Here is a 27,322-nt window from a genome sequence, read left to right as displayed (position 1 = left end):
AACAGGCCTGTTAGTTACTGCGATTTAGATACACGCGTACATTTACCGTAATTCACTGATAGAATTATTCAGCGAAACTGTTTTCAATTTTAAATGTATGTTGACTAGTGGTATGTGCACAATTATTCGGGTTCAAAATCCAATAAAACTGGTAAATATAGTCTAACCGCTTAGCGAAATAGGGAAAGCGCATATCTACGGATCTCAGGGTCGTGAGTTTGAAGACCGGGTGAGGCGTATGTTCTCCGTAACGATTTGATTAAAGACATTGCGTCAGTCGTCCTCCACTTCTGATTAGTGTTGATAAGTTGGAAGTTACTTGCGGAAAACAGGTTTGTACTGGTTCAGAATCTAGGAACTGGTTAGGTTAACTTAACGGAAATACTGTTAAAAAAGGGTGTTAAACCAAAAACAAACAAACAAAACAATGGGTTAATTTCTGTATTAGTAAAAATTGTTTGGTTTGCACTAATCCTTATTGAACTTTATGAAAAGTAAAAATATTCAGCATTCTTGAAGATTTTTATTCAGTGCTTATATAATAAGTTTTAAGTCGTTGTTTTGTAGTAATGTTACATTTTTAGATCTCTTAAATTTTGTAATTGTTTAAACCTCTAATTACATGTTATCTCATAACGCTTTATTTGTATCTAGAAGCAAGCTTGTATGAAATGAACGTTATAAAGCCATTTAGATTATACGTAACGTTAGCAATGATTCTATATTAAAACAACAAGAAGCCAAAAGCGATTAAAAGACAAATAAAATGGAGATATAAATACTATACAGTCGAAACTCGGTATCTCAAACTCGCTTACCTCGAAATTCCGCATTAGTCGAAGAAATTTTCAAGTCCCGTCGAATTTCCTTCTTTATATATGTAATTCAACTCCGGTTACGTCAAAATTTGACTTACCGAGACTCCGGCTATGTCGAAAGGGATTTTCAGTCCCGTCAATAAAATTCAAGTGCATTGTAAACTCGGTAAGTCGAAGTTACAAAAATATGCGATAAAATTTCACACATGTCATTGTGAATGTGGTTGGTACATGTCCATGTTTGTTGCTTAACCAGTAACACGCGATGCCGACATATCAAAGGCGCATGATTTAAATAGCTTGAACAGTTGTGATATTTAATAAGGATTAATTAGAGGTAATCGTGATGAGACTGTTTTAAAATTAACTTCTTGGGGTAAAGCATCATTCGTTCAAAATGTCAGCTCGAAATGCTGTCAATCCTCCGGGAGAGGAAAGTGGTACAGAAAGAAAACTTGACTCAAAAACAATTTTATTCTTCGAAAAACTGAAAAATTGGATAAACACAAACTGTACGGAATCGTGTACAGCAAACGAGTGATTACAAGAAAGATTCGCGCTTTGGATAATGGGACTGATATGTGTATCAATGTCATATACGTCCCTCCTCATAACTCGAATTTCGGTTATCTCGAAATAAAAAGCATGGTCCCTTGAAATTCGAGATACCGAGTTTCGACTTGTATATCAATAAAATCAATGTTTTCAATTTGTGTGCCTATTCTGAATTATCAAACACGATTTAATTGTTCGTTTAACTTATTTACTGTATTAAGCTTATACTAATTTTAATCATTCTGTATAGTCAGTGCTTATTTCATTATTTTTAGAATGTTGCTTTAGGTATTGTACTAGTAAATTGCTTTGAATAAAGTTTGTTATTGTTTAAAGTTTGTTGCTCATATTTTTCTAGTTATTCCTCACTTGTAACAACAACTGAACAAAATAATATCACACTCGGCTGGTGTGAGTCTATGCAGAGGCAAACAAATATATACAACACCCCCACGAACCTAGCTCCGACGTCTGCTGAATACTTTCATGCAGAAAGGATTCATTGATCGAAAAGTACAAAAAAGTCTATAAAACCTCTATATACAATGTCATCAGATACATGTAAATGCTTTGTTTATAACCGGAATCTTATATCAAGTAAACGTAAAACCCATTCGAAGATATGAAGCTTGACACATGCACTAAAATTAAAGAATAAAAGCATGAAGACAAAAAGCGAACCTAAAATGAACATTTACTATTATAGGAAGAACATAACTTTCGAATGTCTTCATCCCCTGTGCGCAGTTTGAATCATCAAACTATGTTTAAAACTTGCGTCTTATACTGCAACACAATCAAATTGTTTCTTGAACTGCTAACTGTATTGAAATCATATTAATTGTTTATGATCCTATATTTAGATATTGCTGATATTGCAGTACATGTTTGTGTCTGGCATCTCCAACATTTCTTCAATACAGTTGTAGCAGAACTGTAGCTGTTCCTGAAAGAATTATATTTGAATATTATAATTTTACGAAGTCTATGTCCTGTAAGAATGTTTGCTTGTACTACTATAAAAAGTAATTTTGCGCAAACAAAAGTGCAAGGCAGACCATTTTTATAACTACATGTAGTACATAATGATGCAATGATAGATATATTTCGAATAATATCAACAATTAAGAGGTGAAAAGTTATATTTTGAACAAAATAAACAATTTATCACATGTTTGACGTCGCGGGAGTGTAATAAAGCCATTAAATAAAAATGATAATACGCTAGTGTAATAAAACTTTGACGTCGACGTCATTTATAGTATATGAGTTGTTGGTCAAATTGACTTCTATATCTAGTAAAAGAAAATAGAATTTTGAATGTTTCGACAGGCAAGATTAACATGTGATAAAAAGAATATTACATTTGTGACTTTCCACATTCAATTTATTAAACTCGTTGAATAAAATTGATAAAATGCTCGGCAGAGCCTCGCATTTTATTATTTATAATTTTATTCAACTCGTTTAATAAATTCGATATGAAAAGACACTCATGTAATATCCTCTATATATAAAACGATATGTAAATCACTGTCACAGTGACAGTTTTGTGAGTAAACTACTAGTGTACGAAAATAGGTTATCTTATTTTCGCTGTAATAAATTTGAAGTCCTATATATTTTCATTGCGCTGACATGGCATATTTTTCATATACTGCGAATAAAGTATACGGTAATTCTGACAGCCTATGATCTAATATTGTGAATTCTCCGGCCTCCGTGGCCGAGTGTTTAATGTCACTGACTTTGAATTATTTTTCGGTGGGGGTTCGAGCCTCCCTCGGGGCACTGCGGTCTGCATGTAAGGAAGCCATCAAGCTGGCTTACGGAAGGTCCAATGTTCTACCAAGGTGCCCGTCAGTGATGAAATAATACACAGAACATGTGGATTCCGCCACCATCAGAGCTTGACATCTTATTTTAATGTTATGAATAATCTATATGGTAAAAACTTATCTTACTTATGTCTTTTTATATTTAATATATGATAAATAACCTCAATGTTTTTACTCAAAATATAAGAAAGAACCCACAATTGCCGGAATAGCAGACCTCCTTCTTGAGCGAACCTGACATATTGTGTTGAGCACACTCAGTTCGTTCTCAATAGCCATCTTTTCTAGCAGCACAGACACTACACAGAAAAGTCCACTTCTCACAGACCCAGTCCTAGAAAATAATGCCTTTGTAAATTAGTAAAATTGCATAAATATTATCATTTCAACAAAACATATTACGTACATTATAGGAGATATACACGAATTATTTATCTGTGTGTGTGTGCGTGTGTGTGTATTTCTTTCCCAGCACGCCACTATGGCAATAATTTTGACATACAAACGGTGAACTGTTGCATAAAATGTGTCCTTGCATATGTACGATTGACGTAAGCTGTATGAATGCCGAACAAATTCGCCAAAAAATGAGCATACTACCGCACTTACAATCCATGTATCATTTAACATTCAGTAGTCAGTGAACAATATCATTCTAAAATGTTTAAATTATCTCTTCTTTTAAAAAACAACAAAATACGTACAAGCAATGCACTACAATAGGTTGTTGTGAGTGTGAACCTTTTCTTGCTTTTTCAACATCTATGACTGTATTCAAGAATGAAGATATTTTCTTTGGAACAATGTCTGAGCTTTTCCAACCTTTAAATTGGTAGTGTCGTACCTTAAAATCTTTTGCAGGCGGCTGTGATCCCGGAAAAAAAGCAAACACAATACAAAAGCTAGTAATTACGTGGCAAATATAAGTGTCTTCTTTGTAGAAGAAATATTGAACTGTGGGGTGTTACGATTTAACTATTGAATAAAAGAATTACAAAATGCTTCGACAATTATAATTTGCATACAATATCAACTGGACCTTGCTTACACATTTTTATAATTATATAAATATGAGATACTGCATTGCATTACAATACGTACCGAACCAATTTGCGAGATTTTCAACTCTCGAATAGTGAAATCTTCCCTTGGATCACTTCTTGTGCATGACACTTGAAAATGGCCAAATGTTGACACTTTGTTGGCCGGAGGAATATACTGGACAATTGTCTAAAAATAATTACAAAAAAACCCATAATTTTCAGCTCCAGTATTATATCTTACTGAACTTCCAGTACGTGTATTTGAAAGAAACATTTAGCTGTTTACTTGCACCTTTCAATGGCATTTGATCCCGGATGTTTGTAAGAACGCTCCAATGATTATATATAATAAGAGACATACGCAAGCAAAACAATCTTTTTACGTAGGTACTTTCTTGTGTACAGTACATACAATATACCCTGGTCGAAGGCAAATAAAGCTGATAATAATTTAGAATTTTATGTTTTATCACTGTGTGAAATATAGCGTAATACCAATATAAATGTATGCATCAATTAGACGTTATTCCTCAATGGTTATAACTACATCTTGTTCACCGTGTAAGTTGAATTCATTTCGGAATCTTATAAGAGTGCCTTTATATATTCATTCCATAAAATCAAAAGTATGCTATAAAGAAGGAGAAGAATCATTCCATTATTACTTTATCCTTTATATTTTCCTCGTCCAGACAGACAATACTGGAACACCTTTCTTGGTATAACATTGACACGAAATCTTCGACTGTGTTAGGCAAAGGTGTCTGTGCGAGGATAAACTTGTCTATTTTTTCATATCCCTAAATTATATATAAAAAAAATTGGTTAAGTTTATACAAAATTATATTTGCACTTAATAACATCAAAATAAGTACGATAAAATAAAACTGATCTTGACGTATAACTTGAAGAAAAGAAAGAAAGAAATTGTCTTAGCTGAAACTTATATCTTAACTTCAAAACTGTCCGAAGTACCTTTACAAAACTTTCAACATTCTTTAAAAGCGCAATATTGCAAATACAACGGAACAAAAAAAGAAAGAAAAAAAGGAAGTTTAAAAACATTGGAACTTTATTTGTTGGATTATTGCAAACACAATTGTACATCAACAGAAACTGTTTCGTAATGTGAGAAATGGTTTGGTTATTTTATACATGTTACGGTTCGTATAGTCCTAAGCTCATCATAGTTGAATAAAACATGAAAACACGATTCTCAGACAAATATGTGGAAACCGTCCGACTTCTAAATCTCTCCAAAGTCATTTAACCGTGTTTCTTTGTAGGGCTTGATTGATGGTCATACAGTGGCTTCCTTTTAAAATAGCAGGGGGGCCTCCGTGGCCGAGTGGTTAAGGTCGCTGACTTTAAATCACTTGCCCCTTATCGATGTGGGTTCGAGTCTCACTCGGGGCGTTGAATTCTTCATGTGAGGAAGCTATCCAGCTGGCTTACGCAAGGTCGGTGGTTCTACCCAGGTGCCCGCTCGTGATGAAATAATGCACAGAGGGGCACCTGGGGTATTCTTCCACCATTAAAGCTGGAAAGTGGCCATATGACCTATCATGTGTCGGTGCGACGTTAAATTCAACAAAAAAATAGCAACAATACTATCACGTAAATTCAGATAAGATGAATTTTTCTGAAGTAATTCATTTGTTTTATTTATGATATAGCTATGATATATATTTTACTTACATTAACGTAGACAGCATTTATGTAGTCATGTTTGGTCAATGTCAGCCGAACTCGATGTTCGTCGTCTGGAAAGATAAAAATATTTTATGTTGAATACCAAACTATAAAACAAAAACAGTTTTGTTCAGTTTTATTACAGACTTTCCGTTGGCTAAGAAGGTAAAAAAAAACTGAATTAGAAAGAGTTTTGAAGACTTACGTCAAGCCAAGCTCTTATTATGACTCAAACGACGACCATTAATTTGATCTCCTGTTTCACTTACTTCTTTTAAATCATAAAATTTCTGATTTTCAATCCCACCACATAGACATGACTGTCGTTCTTATTTCAATGATAATAAGACTATGACTGTCTACTGTATTTCTTTCAGAATTAGACTATATTTCTCTACTTTATTTCATAGAGAACCAGACTATGATTTTCTACCTTATTTCGTTGATAACGAGAATGTCTGTCTACCTTATTCTATTGAAGAACAGACTATGACTGTCCTCCTTATTTCACTGATAATGAGACTATGACTGTCTACATTTTATTACAGATAATCTGACTATGACTGTCTACCTTATTTCACTGATATTAAGACTTTGACTGTCTACTTTAATTCACAGATAACCAGACTATGACTGTCTGCTTTTCATCCCTGATAATCAGACTATGACTGTCTGCCTTATTTTATTGATATCCAGACTATGACTGTATACTTTATTTCATTTTTGGAACCCATTAAACTACTTTTGTCCAAATTATTTCATTTTTTGAGCCAAACTTTGTCTACTATATTTCACTGATAACCAGACTATGACTGTCTACCTGATTCAACTGATAACCAGAAGGACTGTCAACATTATTTTATTGATAACCAAACTATGATTGTTTACTTTATTTCACCGATGGCCAGACTATGGTGATCTACCTTATTGTACTGATAACCAGACTATCACTGTCTACTTTATTTCGTTGATAACTAGATTATGACCGTTTACCATATTTCATTGATACCCAGACTATGATTGTCTACCTTATTTCGTTGATAACGAGACAGACTTTCTATCTTATTCCATTGAAAAAAAGACTATAACACTCTACTATATTTCACTGATATTCAGACTATGACTGTCTACTTTATTTCATTGAGAACCAGACGTTGACTGTCTGTTTTATTTCACTAATAAACAGTCTTTGACTGCCTACCTTATTTCACTGATAACAAGATTATGACTGTCTGCCTTATTTCACTGTTAACGAGAAAGTCTGTCTACCATATTCCGTTGATAACCAGACTATGACTGTCTACCTTATTTCACTGATAACAAGATTATTACTGTCTGCCTTATTTCACTGGTTACGAGAAAGTCTGTCTACCATATTCCACTATTAAGCAGACTATGACTGTCTACTTTATTTCACTAATAACCTAACTATGACTGTCTACTTTAATTCACTGATAACAAGAATCTGACTGTCTGCTTTTTTTTTACTGATAACCAGACTATGAATGTCTACTTTATTTCACAGATAACAAGAATCTGACAGTCTGCCTTATTTCACTGGTTACGAGAAAGACTGTCTACTATATTCCACTGATAAACAGACTATAACTGTCTACCTAATTTCACTGATAACCAGACTATGACTGTATACTTTATTTCATTTTTGGAACCATACTAATACTGTTTTCTTTATTTCATTTTTGGAACCAAACTATCATTGTCCGCTTTATTTCATTTTTGGAACCAGACTATGACTGTCTACCATATTTCTCTGATAACCAGACTATGACTATCTACCTTATTTCACTGATAACCAGAAAGACAGTCTACCTTACTTCGCTGATAACCAAACTATGTCTGTTTACTTTATTTCACTGATAGCTAGACTATGGTGATCTACCTTATTGCACTGATAACCAGACTATCACTGTTCGCTTTATTTCATTGATAAGCAGATTATGACCGTTTACCATATTTCACTGATAACCAGACTACAACTGTCCACTTTATTTCATTGATAACCAGGTTTCGACCGTTTACCTTATTTCATTGATAACCAAGCTATGACTGCCAACCTTATTTAAACGATAACCAGACTAGGATTGTTTACCTTATTTCATTACGATCAGGTGCAGACAAATAATCTTCAGGTTAAGAACAGACTATTGGAAGAACACATCTTTTTTCACAATAAAATATAAAAATGCAGATGAAGTCACCTCCACAACTTTCTTCCTCTTAGGTTTGAGTAAATAATAGGGATAATAGATCCACACTTTAATATGTAAATTCAGTAGGCGAAATTCTAATGTAAAGAAATATTATACAAAGACGGTACTGACATTTGCACATGTAACTAGATCTTTTGAGATCGTATCATCTTATTAATGTCGTTCGTTTTAAACGCATAGTTATCTTTACTTCCTTCATTATATTTCTGCCAATAAAATTAACACGGAAGTTAAAGTACTTCAAATGAATGCAGCATCACCATAATATTTATAATACCAGTTCCGAACCATTAAACTCATGTTTGAATGTTTTGTTTTACTGATAGACGGTTATAATAATAAAGGATATATTTCTAAATTCTACTTCTAAATTCTAATTGTACTAGAACTTTTCGGTATCATTAGATTTTTTCTCAACGTATTGCAGAAAAACGACAATTTATTAGAAACACGTTTTAATGGAGCTTTCGTAATTTCTTCTGTGTCAGTGATCAGGCAAATCACACTATGTTTTAAACTAGCAACTTTCAACAAAATATTTAATGTCAATCAGCTTAAACACCTATAGGCTGACTATGCTATACTTGACTGATCCTTTGCTGAAGTTACCTCAGACGATGTCTTGAATCAACAACATACGAGTGTTCAGCCTGTTTACTGAATAGAACGTGCAACTCAATATGTTTGCCTCAGCACCTACACGCTATTACATATAGCATTCAACTGCCATATAGGTATAACCCCGATGCCTTAACTGTAATTCGCCAATAACGCTGAACATCGTTTGTAGGGTGGAACTCTCCTAATGTCTCAGTAGATAACCGTACTATGTGTCTTTATCTCAGCTTTACGATGCTCAGCCTATATATACTATCGTCTATATCTATAAAAGATCCCGTAAAGGTATAACTTCTATGCGCTGGCCCTAAAGCTCGAAACCTAATACTGCAACTCTCATTCAGTCTATGAACGTCAAACTTCTTTTTTAAAAACATTTTCCACCCTGACAGCGTAGCTACAATAGCTTTCTCATCAAGGTAAAGGGATAAATAATCATTTGAACCTCCGAAGTGTCTACACGAATCGCTTGATACAGAATGAACTTTCTGTCATCAGTCTACCTATTTATACCCTAGCAGAAATACGCTTTGATTGGGGCTATTTTTAGAACTTGTTTTTGGTTTTGTCCAAATTCGTACCTAGTATTTTACAACGTGTACTTCTTCTAACAAATAGTAAGTTCCCTTTAACAAAATATGTGATGCTGGGATCCAGCTACCAAATTCTATTACTTACAACAAATCAACTATAATTATAGCAATAATACATAGAGGATATTTGTTTGTTTTAGTGTAAGATCGAAATATATTTCACCGAGTGAACACTATAATGCAATATTTTCACGAGTGGCGCAGCCACGAGTGAAAATGTAAATTATAGTGTTCACGAGTGAAATATCTTTCGATCTTACACTGAAACAAACAAATTTTCTATTTATTTTATGCATTTTTAATGTTTTTAACCAAATTATATCCAGTTTGTCCGCTCAACGTCACGTGCATCGCATCATGACGTCATAATATCGTGACGTCAGAATATCTTTGTAGAAAAAATGTAAATAGTTCTATTATGTTTCCTGATTTCTTTTACATTTATTTATGATAGAATGTAAATATTTATGATCCTGTCATTATTTTTATACATCTATACCTTTACTGAAGAATATTGTGCAAGGAATTTTCTATCATTTATAATTCATATTATTTCGCATTCAAGTGTAGTTCCGTACCAGTGAAAAATAAAAATGATATTTTCGCTGTTTGAAACAGTGAAAATATCAATTTTATTTCACTGATAATTTTCAGTATTTCACTGAAGAGCATAAAATAAAATGCAGATTTAGTCATACAATATCTGCTTATGTTTCACGTTTTCAATACACCAAAAATATATATTAATCTGACAGTGACCAAACTTAAATGTTCAACAATTTATAGAAAGAAATGTTCTGAAAGAACTGCAGGTAGAAACTAGAGTGTTATGAATATTTTTTCAATGATTTATTTACTGACCTACTTCTTAACGGTCGATGACCGAATAAATACAAAGTGGTATAATGAATAAGCCAGGATTTATCACTATCTGTTAATATACGAATATATTTCCTTCTGCATGTTAAACAATCTAATTATGTTGAGATGGTCTCCTTGAAAAATCGATCGTTCTAGGTTTTCACACTCCGCTTCGTCAATCTGATTTCGCAAATGTTTAAAATTACTTTGTCGATAAATAAATACCTAAGTTAAACTGCTATTGAAACGCAATTAAGTCAGTCGATTTTAAAACTGTTCTTCCTGGTCATTTTATACAACTTTAACTGCGCACAAATTTACATTCAGTTTTCATGCGACAAAAATATTTTGTGCAAAGGCGGTATGTAAGAATATAATTAGCTAAGTTGTGATGTTATCTAACTAAATTGCTACAGCAAAATAGAAAAGAGAAGATTAAATAAGATAATATTGACATAAAATATGATGTTTAGTCATTCTAGTTATAAATGTTAAACTTGTATTTTAGATTTCAGTTATTAGGCATTTTGCAATTATTGATATATAATAAGGTATGATAGAAACATATCAAGGATACACATGTGCTTGTAATAAGCCGTTTATGGCCCATGAGCAAAACATCAATATACAAAGAACAGAAAACACTGGTAATCAAGCAAGTCACATTATACAATATATATAATACAACACAGGATCTAGCATTTATGGGAGAGACAAATTTACATATGAATTATTATACATGTATATGCCTAGACATATCATGCATATGTTAATTCTGTCTACGAGTGTATAACAAACACGTTGAAGCAAAAGCCATGGTGAAACGCGAACAGGAAACATACCAGGGATATCAGCCCCTTTTCTGTTTTCTTTTCTGCTCTTGACTTGCATTCTTAGCAATTTATTTTTGTTTGTTAGTGTCTGGATATTCTGAAACGACTACAATTGAAACATAATGTAGAATATAAATCAATAGTTGCAATAAAGATCAAATTTTAAAGGAAATTATGCACCATTGTTTTTTTAAATAATTGTGTTATAAATCTTAAAACTTAAATTACATTTAGACAAATCTACCATAAATGATAAACTTCACAATTATACAAAGTAAAAGTCTCATTAGAAATATATCTGTCAGATTTCATACCTTCAATTTATATGGAACGCATCAGGGTTTTTTAACCGAAAATATTTACATCACTTATTACCTGATGTTGTGTCGCTATTTTCTCATCTGTAAAGGCATGTGGAATCGCAGTGGCAGGAAATATGTCAGTCTCACATGTCAGAGCATACAGAACACAATGGTGGATAAAAATGTATTGTTCCTGCAATTGCATACCATTATCAACTATATACAATATAAACACTTGCAACCTCTACTGATTATACATGGACAAACTGATAATCAAAACAAAGTAAATTCTATCGTGGTATGTGCATCAGCAGAATTTGCTAAGCTTTAAATCGTTCACGAAAATATTTTAAATTTTGATACTAACTTCAAAAGTAGGAAATACATATAAGATATTTTAACATTACCAAATACGTAAATCAATTGAGTATGTAGAAATACTTTCATAATTAAATGTCATGCAGTAAAAGTCGATTGTTCAAAACATTTTCAGTTTTTTATTGTAGTACACATATATTCTGTGTTAAGCTATAGCTGCATACAGCGTGTGTTCTGCTAGCGCATACAGCGCGTGTACTAGTTTTAACTGAGTTCAGAGTACTGTTTATGCATTATATACTTGTTATATTGCATGTAGTATTTGTTCATGTTTTCAAATTTAAAATGTGGGTCTACTATAACTCTAAGCAATCAAAAACTGTTTACAAATCAACAAATGACAAAAATAGTCTGCTTTTACATGATATACTTACTACATTCTGCACCAGGTTTACTCTTTGTCCACGTAGAGCTATCACACATCCAAAGATATCAACAAAGTCTTCTTCCTTGCCTTCTCTAATCAAAATGTCAAGAGCAATGTATGTCCCTGTACGTCCAATACCAGCACTGAAATATACAAATTCATATTTTGTAATTCGTTTTAGTATGAACATTTGAAAGATTTTTCACAGTAAGGAATGTATAATGAAAGAGCTTTTACCCAATGCATGACACCAGTATTTATTAACTTTGTGTACTTAATTTGCCTGCAAACAACAAGAAATAATAGAAACTAAGCGCTATCGGAAATATTTAGTTCAAGATTGCTCGTTGTTAACTGTCTCCAGGCGTGATTAGAATTAAAGGGATGGGACAAAGTTGGCTTTGTTTGTTCTGATAGTAAATAAAAAAAACTGAGCACCTGCAATGTACTATCATTCGACCTGTAAGTGGTGTTTGTCCCTGTTATACTTTGTCTCTGAATTCTATCAATGATGCGACAGTATGTGGAACAGATTTGTCTGGCCACGCTGTGTAATGATATTGTGTTACTTTTCGTGTTTCGGAATTCTGAAAGTAATTTCTACATTCTAAGGTATGTTTTCCTTGGTCAATTTATCTCAGCTTTAAAGCTGTGTAGAAAGAAATCAAAGATTTTAACGCACAAAAGTTAAGAATCAAGCAATGTTTAGACTATAACGAGAAGTACAAAATACTTTGAGTTCAAACGTTTAATAGTATTATTTGAAAACGTCTGGAGATTGTACATACATTTCTAATCATTTTACATCACCTGATCTACGGTAAACTCTCTAACGACAAAGTCTGAAAACACCTTCTCAGCAATGGAAGTCACTGTAATATTTCCATAGATATTGCGACTTCTTCTGTTTGGCCAGTATTTTTCGCACTTCATTTTCTAAAAATAGAAACTTCAACAATATATATTAAATATCTAAATGTCGGCATTTATACGATAATTGCAATTTGAATGTTATCAATAATAAGAACCCGGAAAATTGCCAAAAGTTGTTGGAAATTGAACCAGTACTTATAGTAGTGATATTTCGAGAAATTTTGTTTCAACAGACAGGCACACGAAAGCCTACTACGTCAGAGGCGGAAGAAGTAAGCTACTTACAAGTTAGTACTGTCACAGAATCCAAGAATTCTAGGTCCTTTCACAGAATCCAAAAGTTCTAGGTCGGTTAGATTGAAAAGTTTGAAAAGAATAACCTATTTGCACGTATAAAACAATCTTCTAAAATTTTACTACTCGAATCATGCATATATACAACTTTAAACAACGGTTACCTTAGACTCCTCCAAATTCGTCAACATAACAATTTTATTTGAATTCTCTTGCCAAACCATCTCCCAAAATGCTTCAAAATTGTTCATAGTTGTTGAAGTAGGACCTGATGATATTCAAAACAATACCATCTGATTTATTTACAGTTAAATAAAGCAATAGATGAAAACATTATAGCTGATGATTTTTAATGTTGTTCATTGTAAACAAATACATGGTTATTATCTAAATTTTATATTATGAGCAATAGCTGAAATTTGTACAGTTGATAAAATTATTGAAAGATACAAGGACAGTGTATGCATCAAATTAATATGAGAGAAAAAATAAGTATTATTTAAACAAGCACTGTACAATAATATGTTCGTTTGCAGTGTAAAGAATACAATGATTGGAGAGCGTATCAAAATTTCACAATATAAATTATAAAAATGTAATACTTTTTTAAGGACGTATGCTGCATTTTTGGGTAAAACTTCCCAATAATAGAATTTGTTCAAACATTGTATATGAACACATTGCCATGTAAGAAACAGAATTATGAAAACAAATTGAAGGTCATCATGCTTGTTCAGGAGTTTTCTGCCCTTGAATATCTAAATTTGAAGAAAAATCAGTGGCAGATAACTCCTAAAAAAGCACAGTGACCTATGATTGTTTTTTTTTTGCATTTTCTGTCTCTAACATGAAAATGTATTCATATAAAAGTTTGAACAAATTCTAATATTGGGAAACTGCAGCAAGTGTCTTTAATGTACACACCACAAACTTACCAAGAGATGCAATGTAAGAGATGTGTGACTGACCTTGACCCTGAAAATAAAAATACCATCAGCACTCTAAAGTAACAGTTTGCAAATAATAATATATGTACACCCACCCACATAAAAAACTGACGTTAGAAGAGAGAATGGCATTTCATTCTAATGAGCATTAATTTAGTAACTAGCTTCATATTTCTTTGTAAACACTTGAAAAACATTTACTTACGTCAACATAATTCGCATTGATAAAATCCTTACTGCGTAGAATAACACGTGTAGCATCATCTAGAAACACATAAGGCGACTTTAGTCTAAGGTCAAGTCAACAGCTCTTTATAGGTTATGCATATTTATTTAGGATAAAAACGTGTCAGTTTCGTGTAAAAGAATAACAGATAAAAGGTACTATTTAGTTGGGCCAAAACCTTTAACATATCTAGAAAAAATATGTACTGGGTCCAAGGTGCGGTGGATACGTACCTATATATGAAAAATGAACTTTTAGTAACAATTTTGTAATCATCCCAATCTGTAACATAATCTTGTTCAATTTTCATTTTGGGAAGAGAAAAGTACTCGTATACACTTACATGCATATATGCCGCTGTATCTATTTTTGACCAGGTTATGAGGTTTCAGTGCTTCATTGCAAGTTCTTGTCAAACCGTTTGGCAACTTCTGTAAACACCATTATGATAGCTATGAAAACACGCATTACAAGGTACTCTAAACACAGACTTCGTCTTCCAAATATTGAAATTCTATATCATAATCTAGCCCTAAAATATTAGACCAGATAGGAATACACGAAAGGTGTCTAAATATTTAAAAGATTAATAGATTATCTTGTCTTTATTGCACTTTTGAAAAGCATGAAGCATTAAATAAATTTATATGAAGACTAGTCTGTTTCAAAAACCTAACATTTTGTACTAGCTTACAGAAAACACCTGCGTTGAATAGCAGTCGTAAATTCTGTTAGAAATAACAAAGTCCAAAGAATTCTTTCAGTTTTCTAATTTTTACAAGACAAAGGAAACGTAGAGTTGTTCTAAGAACAATGACTTGAAACAAATACTTATCTGCCAAATAGACGTTACCTCAAATTCATTTTCAAAATCCGTTTTGTTCTTCATGTACTCAAATAGTTTTGAGATTAGTACTCGACTCCTCATTAAACCAGCCACATTGTAATATGTATCCGAATCAGGAATGTTCACTTCTATAGAAAAAGTAAAAGTAGTAGTCATACATTTTTCTGCAAAACATGTCAATTCATAATAACATGTGTTAAAATAAAGAAAATGAATAAAATTCAAAGGTCGTCCTACACGAAAAACACGAAATTGTTGTAGGCTTGGCCTATTCATGGCCGGTAATCAAAATATGTGCTTCCATCCACGGCCCCAAGCTCCGGGTTGAGCCTAATTCAACATGTGGGCATGCTCAAGTACCAAAAATGAATTAAGAAGCATCCGCAGATGTTCGTATTTATTTACATTTGAAATTATGACTAGCTTCCAGTTTAAAAAGTAGAAATAACTGAAAATATGGATAGTGTTAGGTGAGAGAGATGTTACCTGTTACTATGATGCTTTTAGGCTCATCGTCAATATTTTCCAGCAAAATTGCATCTACATCAGTTTCCTTTGAATCTGCTGCATATGAAACAAGGTGATCATCTCTGTCTTCATTTCTATCTCCTTCGGTATCAAGATCAATTACGACATTGTCATACGCCTTTTGTGGTACACTGATTTCTTCCTTCTTACGGTGTATGCTCCTCTTTCGTTTGTTTGGCTGAGCGTAAATGTAATCTTCACATTGTTTCTTTCTTGGCTTGTTTGGCTGTGCATAAACATTATCTGAGGAGGAAAAAATGAGGGAAAATTTAATTATCTCCGTTAACAGTTTGTTTATCTGGCTTTTAGTTATTTCATTATGAGAAAGAACAAACAGTCTCAGAAGTTACAACTGTTTACCTGAATCGGTCAAGGGTTTTTGTCTGTTTGTCTGGCCGTCATTATCATCATGTGAATCACTGGCTTTCCTTCGTTGTCTGAAATATCAAAGTTCATGTTCATACGGAAACAGGCGTATATATTTATATCTTTGTTACCAAAATAATGACTTAAATGGGGAGTAGAAAATATCTGATTTATTTTGGAAGTAGAACCTTCGTTTACAACTCTCGCACAGTATATACATGTCGTCGTGTCATCGCGAAACTATTTTATGTGTTTTTCAATAAACTAATTACATGATTCCTTACATTAATCACTGGTACATAGTTCTATTTTGTAATTGACCGGTGTGTAGTTCAACACTAATTTGCGTAGCAAAGTAAAAGTTGAGAGAAAAAATGCTTTAAAATGTATTTCTTATGTCAGATAATAAAAACATGTACCGAACGGCTTGCCGGTTAAAAGTCTATATATTTTTTGACTATTGACGTGAAAGTAATTAAATGAGTATTTGGTACACAGGAACAACAGCTGAGAGTCGAAGAGGTGTTTTTTTTGTGTGTGTGTTGTTTTTAAATGTAACGACTAATTGGGATAATTTCTGCATTGAGATATTTTTGAGAGAGTGACTTACATGCAAAAGTTTGAAAAGTAACACAAGTTTACAGTAATGTATGTTAAGAGGTAAAAAGGACATGACTCAAAATAAAATTACATGGATGTTTTTGTTATAGTCGATTGAAAGTGAACTGTATTAACCATCCCATAGGACGGCACATTCTGTGTTAATTGGAATATTTAAATGAAATTGTATATGAAGGTAGTTGTTCCTATAGGACACTACAATATCTTACTGCTACGTTGGACGGTAGATGATTTAACCTATAAATTCTGTACAAAGATCTTAAGACACAATCAAAACCATTAATAACTGATTCAGTTTAATTAAGTCATCAGATGCAATATTACGGTAACTCATCTTTCACTAAGTAAATTATGTAAAACCAAATAAAACTAAAGCGACGTTTATGGTGCGTATAAAAGCTTGGAATGATGGCTTTAAAATCTGTTCTATAAGAACAAAGAACGCAAACAAGCAATTTTATTTCTATCTGATTTTAGTATCTGTAAAAGAGAAAAAAAAACATACAACATTATTAATAAAGATAACACATAATACATGGTATATAATTCTGGTTATTATGGTATGGCACTACAGCAGTAAACAATAATAAGAATAAAACATATATCAGCAAGAGATGGAGTATGTCAGTATTTCCAAATAATGCTAACTCAAAGGTATTTTAATTAATGACAATTTATGTGCCCTTAAAATACATATAAAACTTTAGGTAAGCGTTACTTACAAAACTGCTTTTCTGAATTGTGTCATAATCTCCCAAACTGCCAACATGTGTACGTAATCTTTGGTATACTTTCATTTAAAAATATCGAATGGACAAAAATGCATTGTTATATTTGATCATGGATAAGTTTACCTTTTAACTAAGCACACTACTATAACCACTAAAACAACCACAAGAATAAGTCCTCCGCCTGCTCCAGCACTAATCGCTATTATATCACGTTGTTGCTTGTTGTCCACAACTTCCTCAGTGTTTTCTGTTATTTCAACTTTTGTTGTTACCGGGACAGTTGACTCTAAACAAGGAAAGAAATTTGTAAAATCCTTTAATGATAGTAACGCTATAACACTTCTCAATGTACTACGAAAACGGATTTTCGAATGTAATATTTGATAAATCCTGGTTATCATGGCAAAAGATAATAGGTAAGGGTAGATTTCTCGGAAGCACAGAGCACAAAAAACACAGCCCCAGAGCCACACATTTACATAGTAGGCCCACAACAAAAAGAAGCTGCAATGGAAAAATATTTCAGACGGGTTGCTTCAAACACCCAACAAGTACATATCAATTTATGCTAAATATTGATGGAGGGGAAAGAAATTGTAAGGGGCGAAATGGGGGTTCAAAGTTTATTATGTCTTGGAAGGAATCCATCTTAAAAGCATAATTCAGTAATGCTGACTGTTCACAAGAATCATTATCACGTTTGCAGGTCAATAACGCTTTTTGCGGACCCGCGCGTGCACTCATCTCGACTTATCAAGTGAGCGCATTTGAGAAATGTATATAATATTATTATATATACAACACTGAAATAATAAGAAAAAATCATAGTATTAAAGACAGCCCGATAAACTTTCAAAATGTTGCATCACAAAAGAGAAAATCTAACTACATTTTCTAGTACTACAGCTAATATTTTAAGGGTTGAGCGCAACACTGCCATAACCCCTATTAAACAAAAAAACTTACGGCAGAATTGCGTTCAACACTCGATCTTTTTTCACATATAAACAATAGTAGCAGAAGAATTTAATAAGTAATCACTATATTAAAGGCGGCACTGAAAAAATAAATAACCGAGACCAAAATTCCAATTACATCAGTAAGAACATTACCATAGCGGTGAAAGGTAGAGAATTTAGAGCGAAATGACCATACTTATACAACTTTTGGTTATGAAAAAAATATCATTTCTGTGATACCGGTGACTTTGCTCATGTTACTCTAAAGTTCGCTTCAAAAGATTGCTATTCATAAATATCAAAATTACCTTTGGAGGATGATGCCAGCTTGCTGATCGTACTGAATGTCAGCTCATCTTCACATGTAGAGCCTCCATATCCATATTTACATCCATGCACACATGTCCCGTTTGTTTTATAACAAATGTTTGATGAAGCATCATTGTCAAGACAATGTTCACTACAATAATTCTGACAAGCATGCCCGTAATACGTACGATTACAAATGTCACATAACCCATTTGACTGCTTACATGTTTCAGACGCACAACCTTCGTGACATGGTCTATCACACTTGTATCCCCAGTAACCGTTATCACAACCGTTTAAACAAGTGCCATTACTTATACCACATTTCACTGATTCTGACACAGTATAGCAGTGTGAACTACAAGAGACATTACATGTTGTTGTATAGAAATCTCCATCACATATTTCACACCTCCTTCCATCATTCCGGTCACATTTTTTGCATTTGCTTATACACGGTTCTGTGCACTTTTGACCTGTCCAACCATCTTTGCAGATACCTAAACAGTTCTGATTGCTATCACAAAAACTTGAACAATACGGTGAGCACTCAATGCATTTTCCGTTCAGAAGTATGTATCCACTAAAGCATTCTAAACATTCAATCTCAGTACAAATATTGCAGTGAGGAATATTGCAGTCTTTACTGCAAGAAGGTCCGTATTTTCCCGAGTTACATACACATTCATCGTAGCTTATACATTCTTCACAAATAGAATTGCATGGTGAACAAAAAATATTATCAGAGTTTTCATAGCGAAAAAGATAGTAGCCCCTTTCACACTGCGTACAATTTGACGAACTTACACATGACGAGCAGTGGTTTTTACATTCTTTGCATTCAAAGTCGTAATCTGTTCTCTCATAATATCCGTTAATACATCCAACTGCACATTTCTGACGATTACATAATTTGTTAATACATAGGTTACAACTACGGGCGCAGGTAACTCCATAAAAGCCTGGATGACATCCAAAGCAGTGCCCTGTTGTATCATTGCATCCGCTGGCAGTACAGGTTTTGCTACAGGTGGAGCCGCATGCCATGTATGGCCGTATATCCCAGAATTCTGACTTACATTTTGTACAATGTGAAACGTTTGTACATTGTTCACAATTATCAGGACAATGAAAACAATCGTTGTCCTCTGTTAACCAATGGCCTGGGTTGCATTCGTTACACGTTTTCGAATCGCCGTTTGAGCATACTGCACAGTGTTTTGGACATGACCCTAAAACTAAATTTGTGAACAACTTCCGCTGTTTAATCATTATAGGTTAAAACAACACAAAGGACAAAATGGTTTACAAAATGTTCTTAAATATATATTATTCTATTTTAATCACAAAGTTGCAAAATAGTCATATAGTAAGAATATTGTTGTTTGTTTAATTAAAAGAATACGCAGTTGTTTTTTTTTGCTAGAAATGTATCCATGATTTATCTGTTCTATCTTTAGGTTACTCAACAGAAAGAGTGTGTTTTGTGAAATTAAATTTTGCTGTTGTAGTCGCTATAAATCATGAATATATATAATGTCGCGAAAACATATATATGTAACAAATCATACTGTCAAGACTCAGATCATCAAACTCAAATTACCGTAATTTGTCCGTTTTAAAAATAAGTAAACGGAAAAAATGAAAAGTGGAATGTTAAGGAATTCTCAGGTCTCGTCATAACCTGGCCAACGTAGGGCATGGAAATTTACACCCACCTTGTAAATGTAAGAAACTAGTATCTATCTTAACTAAGCATGACAGAAATGTGAGATATACCCTTCCTACAATGATTTCAAGGATCTTATATTTTCATCCATAATTTACGCGTGTATTCTTTAACACAATGTCACTGAAAACGCAATTATTTGATTATTTGTTTTGTCTGACGCCTATGAAAGGTAAAATGATAGTGTTATTCTTCCGTGTTGTATCATGGTCCGTGGGCCAAGGCCAAAAAATTTGAAAGTCGTAACCCAGAAATTAGGCAAAGGTTGAGCTATACCATGATGTTATACTATCATTTAGGGAACTTTTAAGGGTGGATGTCGGTCTGAGCGACATGTCAGTAAAATTTAATGACGATTTTAAAAACGTTGGTGTATAATAAATATAATTTAGCATGGCATAGTGATATCGCTGATTTGGATGGTAAAAGAGATATTTATGCGACATTTCTTATAACAAATCTTATCTTTTAATGCCTGAAATAATCAATAATTCACTTTTGTTGTCAAAAAATATTACGATATGTATTATATACTGAATAAAATGTAAAACGTAGGGGTTGATGTACCCCACCCACCACATTAGTACATATACTTATGCGGGAAATCTTTAGAACTTTTAATCCTTTATAAAGGAACAGAATCCTAATGTTTACAGTAAAGAAAACGAAATGAATGAATAATTAACTAAAATTTCAGATACCTTTGCAATTTTATGTCACTTGGCTAAACCTGTGGTTTGTGTTTCATTTCTGGGCGAATTGCATACTGACAGACCTATTCTTTGCTAGTGCAGTAGAAATGATGAAAGTATTGCAAAAACTAAAACGACCGCAAAAGTTTTATGGAAATTCCCTATGGAGAACATCAAAATGGAAGCAGATATAGCAGTATAAGTCGCCCCGACTTCATCTCAGTGTTGTTATATTTTCTGGTCCTTCGGGATCATTGATTTCAACTCATTTAGATTTGAAGATTGAATACTGCTTAAGCCGGTGCTAGGGGGCGTGGGCAGTGTTGCTTTCCATTACTGCTCATGAACAGACTCAATCAAACCGAGTCTGCAATTTTCACTGTTTGCATTGTTTTCGGTGCTTCCGAGGGATCTACTTGAAATTCCAGATTTTATTTATTATAGATGACAGCTATTTCAAATTAATCCAAAATTAATTGAGTTAGTTCTCTTTTATGCTAGCTTAGGTCTTCATAGTAGTCATTTTGTACGTAGTTATTAAATCACCCAAAATTCATGTTTGTTAAACTACCAACAAAATAGGTTATTTAGTTACACAGACTATTCAAAAAAAGACGGCCACCACTTTCCAAATTTCCAAATAACTGCAGACCAATCTAATAAAGAAACTGTCCTGTCATTTTCAAACTGGTGGCCAAAAGTAACTTTGCAAACATACATATGGATAAGATCTAAGTAATCATTGCTGTAATTGAAGTTAAAATACTTTCAATTTGAAACTACGTTACCAATATGAACTACTTCTATTGTTTTAATCAAGATGGCGTCATTTTCAACATGCGTACCATAAAAGACATAACAGTAATATGATTTAAATACTGCTTTTATTTCTTTTAAAATCTAAACATGTTACTCTCAATTTGCATTCAGATGATTTTGAATGTAGCTAAAATGTAATATTAATTTGTATCTGAATGGCTGCCTGATAGATGTTACATTTACAGTGTATCCTAGTAGAATAATGAGAAATGGAGAATGGAACATATAATGAAATTGTCACTTTCTTTTGAGGTAGTGAAAAAGATCATTGTACAAACAGTTATGTCTTTTTAAAACATTTAAAAGGATTTATAATGTTTATGTTTAAATGCAAATTGCATATTTCTGTCACAAGAAACTAAGTATCTACGACCTCTTTTTAAAGGACAGAGCACTTTCTAATTTCACAAACAGAAATGAGCATATACAGTTCTAAACCTATCAAAGCAATTTAAGATACATATATATTGATGTACCTTTTGGTTGTGCTTGAACGTTTTATCTGTTTTATTTGAAATAGAAATTGTCAGATATATCATACATCATTCAACAAAATCCTTTCAATGCCTATTCCTCTGAAATAGTGCCAAACTATTATGAATATATCTATTGTCATGCATTTGCTTGACATAATGAACAGGTAGTACAGAGCTTCGCAGCTATAATTTGAGCAAGTCCTGGAATCAAAAAGTCGTGTATCATATCTGTTTTTTTATTTAGTTGTATGAGTAATAATTATTGGTATTGTTGTAATTAATATTTAAAGTAATGTATGTTTCAATCCCTTTTAAGTTGTAGCTTAATGATTTTACTACGGAATAAAGCACTTAACTAAAAAGAGTTTTTACAGATACATTGTATGTCATTAAGATATCAATATACCACTGGCGTTTCCCAAGCAAATAGTAAAGACTCTGTAAGTATGTACATATGCATTTATACCTGTATAATGAACTTATTCTGATACTGATACCGAAAAGTGACTCCTCGCAACCTCTCATATCAAAATTTAAAGTATATTTCTGTCATATTGTGTACATAGGTGTTATAATGTGTCCTCTTGTGTAGTTCTGAAACATACGTTACCGAAATTAGATTAAGGTAGTTACTAGACTTAATGGTTGAAACACAGTTACATACCAAGGTAATCTAAATGTAACAGCTGAAATACACCAGTTTTCGAACGAACTAGTTTCTTTGTATTTGTTAATAGTTTTGAAAATAGAATATTGAATTTTAGTAAGAACGCAGAACTGACAATAATGATACGACATCCAAGATATGAACAAGGAGTATTATCTATGTTTTCGTTAAGGGAATGTAATATGAATTCGTAGTTCAGTAATTCCGTCCCACATTTTAAGTGATATTTGAAAATCATCATGGTCAAAGAAACACAACTACTTTAAAAAGCATGTTTTATCAAAAGTGTCATTTGTTTCACTACATGTACCCATGTTGTACTGTATATGTATGATGCTCAATAAGTTCAAAATGTGTTTATTTACTTCAGGAATTACATCAGCAACTTTGAACACATAATGCATATAAACCGATAATTTCAATGATGAATACAATCTTACCTTCCGTGAATATCAAAACAACGCATTAAAATATAAAATCCTCTGTCTTGAAACCACATGAAACTGTCTTGAAAAATTCCATCGAAACCCCAAAACTATAATTATAGCTTTAATATTACTTAATGTTCTGTGTAATCTTGGTAACGTATGTTTCATACTATATGATTCATTTCATCTTTGTAATGCTGTAAAAACAGACAGAGTAGGTGCCTTGCAATGCCAATAAGCATGATTTATGTATTAGCCTAGAATAATTATATACGAAATATAAAATTGAATAGGTGACCTTTAAAACCTAGGTAGGAGAGGAGGTCTAGTGGATAGGGTACCGGCCGCTCAATCCAGTGATTGTGGGTTCGAGCCCCACTGGGGTCACGACCATAGCCTCTCACCAGTATTGTTTTTTCCAGGAAGTGGACTCAAGAGTGGTTTCAAAAAGCTTGCAGCTTTCATTACAATCGAGCTATAACAAATTAGTATAAACTAAAACCTAGGTAACGTACATTTGATTCTTAGATACCCTCACGTTCTGTATTTATTTTGAATAAAAGACAAAAATATTCAGACTGCGTACAAACTGTAACCAAGTCTACTGTTAATTATAAATATGCTATCTTTTGAAGCAGAAGCCAAAAAAATGCTATTAAATCTATGCTATCTTTACAGTGATGCTAAAAGAGGCACTGTTGTTTTACTGTAGTTTGTCGACATCCTATAATTGAGAATTACAGGGTTAAGTCCAGCAAAATTATAACGGTCATGTGTGCATGTTCAGTAAACATAGTTTATTTCAATTAAAAGCATACAAATGCAACTACTGGAGTATTTTCAATGTTGCTAACTCTTCAAGGTGGAAAATTTGAGTGGCGGCTGTTACGTATGTTACATTTTAAAGTATCTTTATCAAATAAAGGTCAAAATTATACATGTAAGCTTTCTTTGACATCTAAAATAAAAGAAAACTATTGGTACCCAAAACCTTTCTGAATGAAACACAAATAGGCTTGATATATTGAGAAACAGCATGTGATTTATATGTATTACATTTGCATGCACGTTGTCTATAACCTAAACTGATTGCAATATTTTATATTTTCTCATGGAAATATATAAAATTGTGAATCTTAACACAATTATTTGATGATGTCTTATTAAAAAATATAGTAATTTTGATAATTTTATGAGCTATTTAAAATGGCAAAATGTAGCTCGGGTGGGTGGGGTATTTTGACCCCTAAATTTTGGTAGAAATCGTCAAAATTTGGAAAACATTGTTACAGTGAACCTTAAATTGATTTAAAACAGTTACATAAGCAGAACTCTAATATCTGAAGGTCAGTATTGAAACAATCTGTTAAGAATTCGTATGTAGCCAACAATACTTTCAAGGAGAGCGAATTCCGCATTTTTCATACACAAGGTTTACTAAAATGAGTATAACTTTTATTTGACATACGGTAGAAAGCGACATCCGGTCTTAAACAAACCCGAATTGAATGTATTAATGGCTGAAGTGGATGAACCTTTGCCTAATTTCTGGGTTACGAAATCGAAAAACTAGAGGACTTACAGAAACTGGCCCATAGACCATCAGTGCTTAATACGAAATCCATATGATTATTACCCAATAATATCGCTTTTATTTGAGAAAATTCACAAATAAACAACTTGATCTCATGTTATGTTTAACCTTACAAAATCTTATATTGACACACAAATTAGCCAATTCGACCAGTAAAATACAGTAAAATCAGCTTTTTTACTGAAATATTACAACAAATCGGCCATACTACGGTCTTTTCATGACTGTCCATTTTAAAGCTATCCTCAGAAGTACTAAACTATCTAATGCGTTTCTGAAGAGTTCAAACGAGGGTATATCCTAATGTTTATCAACGTACAGGTATAAACTTAAATCATAAAGATAGTATTCATTCGAAGCAATTTACGCCTCTACTATTTATTGCAGCTGGTTTACTTAACGATATGCAATTTTATATGTGATTTTATCATCGTAACGTCATACGGACTTCTATTAGATGTAGAATTGATATAAATGTGGTACAATTAAGTTTTCCCTACTGTATCAGTCTGTTACATACAAAGCAAAATGATTAACAATAAGACTCACATTTTTTCATCACTGTATTAATGACTTTTCGGAACGGATGTGTAAGCTGCCAAACAGGTAAATGTGGAACGAGTTTATCGTTCTTTCTTTAAGTCCAACCGAAACCCTCGTAAATATCTGTTTCGTATTGTTAACGGCGCGATGCTTTTTAAAAGAAAGTCACATTGCATAGTCATTCAAAAATGTATTCTGTATACCCCAATATGTGACCTATTAAATCTACCCACCACAACTAATTCATATATCATAATATGGAAAATGTACACGCTAAATACAAGGTATTTGCAATAATTACCACCTCTGCGATTGACACGAATTTCTCATACCGCTTAGTATATAATTCAAACAAGTGTTTTTTCCAAGTTAAATACTTTTTCACGAAATGTTTACATTAGTAGTGAAACAATTTGCCACTTTGATATGGGGTGATCTCCCGTAAATGGTTTACAGTCAACTGGTCCCCCAGTCAACTCGTCCCAGCTTTGTTCATTTCGTATCCCTGGCCGACTTAAAATTGGTATTTTCGTCCCCCACTTAACGGCCCCTCCTTTTTATCCCAATACTAGATTAATATAATTATCATATAAATATGTGTTCTGTAAATTATGTTCTACATAAAAAACATGAACATTTTACTTTAAAAGCTATATTTTGTTTTTCTTTATAAATAACCGATCGTATGTAAAAGTGCAAAGTGATTCGATGCTTAAAGTGTGCATTTAATAACGCGTGTATCTTTTTAAGAAGTTACTTCTTGTTTTTACGTAATTTTGATATGGTGGAGCCAAACAGTCTTCCACACAAAAAGTAATCAGTAAATGTTTCTAATCTGACTCATTTGGATACATTATCTACATATTCGTCCAAATATTAAAACAAAAGGATTATAGTATATATCATATCATACCATATAAACATATCTCTTCACGCATTTGAACCAGAATAAAATATTCATATGTATTTATATTCAGCGATGTTCTGACGGTAAAAAAGTGGTTAATTCCTGCTCCAGAGCGTCGTTTGTTCAAATCAAGCCGGAAATTAAAATAAATTTTCGACGGCCTTTACTCCAATATTTACATATGTGCTTGAAAACTGAAAACGTAAAAGCTTAAAGAATGTGCAACTTACGCATCAAGAAAGCTCAGTAATACATTGAATTCACTAACCTTGTGTGTGGCATATAAACATACAAACAAAAAATGAAATATATCCAGGACGAAACAACATTATAGCAATTTAAGTCAAACGAAGTTTCGCAAATGAATAACCTGAATGTCAATCTTTCGTACAAAATACTATTTTTCTTTTGAATGATTCATAATATGGACTTTTTACCATAACCGTTTATTAGGTAAATCATCTAGGAAGTAAATATCACGGTAGATTTTCACGCGTACCGAATTTTAATACTTACTTGTAGGAAAGGTTTTATGTACTGGGTCTAAGGTGGCGCTTTATTGAAACAAGAACAATGTAATTTTGGAGCCAGATTTTGGTGTACTTTGATTTAAAAAGTGCATTTCTGCTTTATGTTA

The 27,322-nt window shown here is 32.8% G+C and overlaps 1 protein-coding gene across 1 annotated transcript; it reads right to left on the bottom strand.

Moving 5' to 3' along the window:
• Window positions 1–2,232: 2,232 nt before the first annotated feature.
• LOC123538249 (receptor-type tyrosine-protein phosphatase kappa-like) lies at window positions 2,233–27,106 on the bottom strand. The gene is made up of 22 exons (XM_053529866.1): window positions 26,954–27,106; window positions 18,830–20,068; window positions 17,686–17,848; window positions 16,205–16,281; window positions 15,803–16,087; window positions 15,323–15,444; window positions 14,813–14,900; window positions 14,449–14,507; window positions 14,232–14,271; window positions 13,461–13,564; window positions 12,940–13,065; window positions 12,615–12,716; window positions 12,568–12,578; window positions 12,137–12,272; window positions 11,458–11,577; window positions 11,092–11,188; window positions 5,953–6,017; window positions 4,920–5,054; window positions 4,313–4,441; window positions 3,916–4,076; window positions 3,410–3,545; window positions 2,233–2,319 (listed from the first exon to the last, which is right to left on the bottom strand). The coding sequence occupies exons 1-22, from the start codon at window positions 27,012–27,014 to the stop codon at window positions 2,233–2,235; spliced, it is 3,543 nt and encodes a 1,180-aa protein (XP_053385841.1). The 5' UTR covers window positions 27,015–27,106.
• Window positions 27,107–27,322: the final 216 nt, after the last annotated feature.

This window comes from Mercenaria mercenaria, chromosome 18 (genome assembly GCF_021730395.1).
Source record: "Mercenaria mercenaria strain notata chromosome 18, MADL_Memer_1, whole genome shotgun sequence".
Taxonomy (NCBI): domain Eukaryota; kingdom Metazoa; phylum Mollusca; class Bivalvia; order Venerida; family Veneridae; genus Mercenaria; species Mercenaria mercenaria.
The sequence above is the reverse complement of the archived record's forward strand: the minus strand, read 5'-3'. Positions and strand labels throughout refer to the sequence as shown.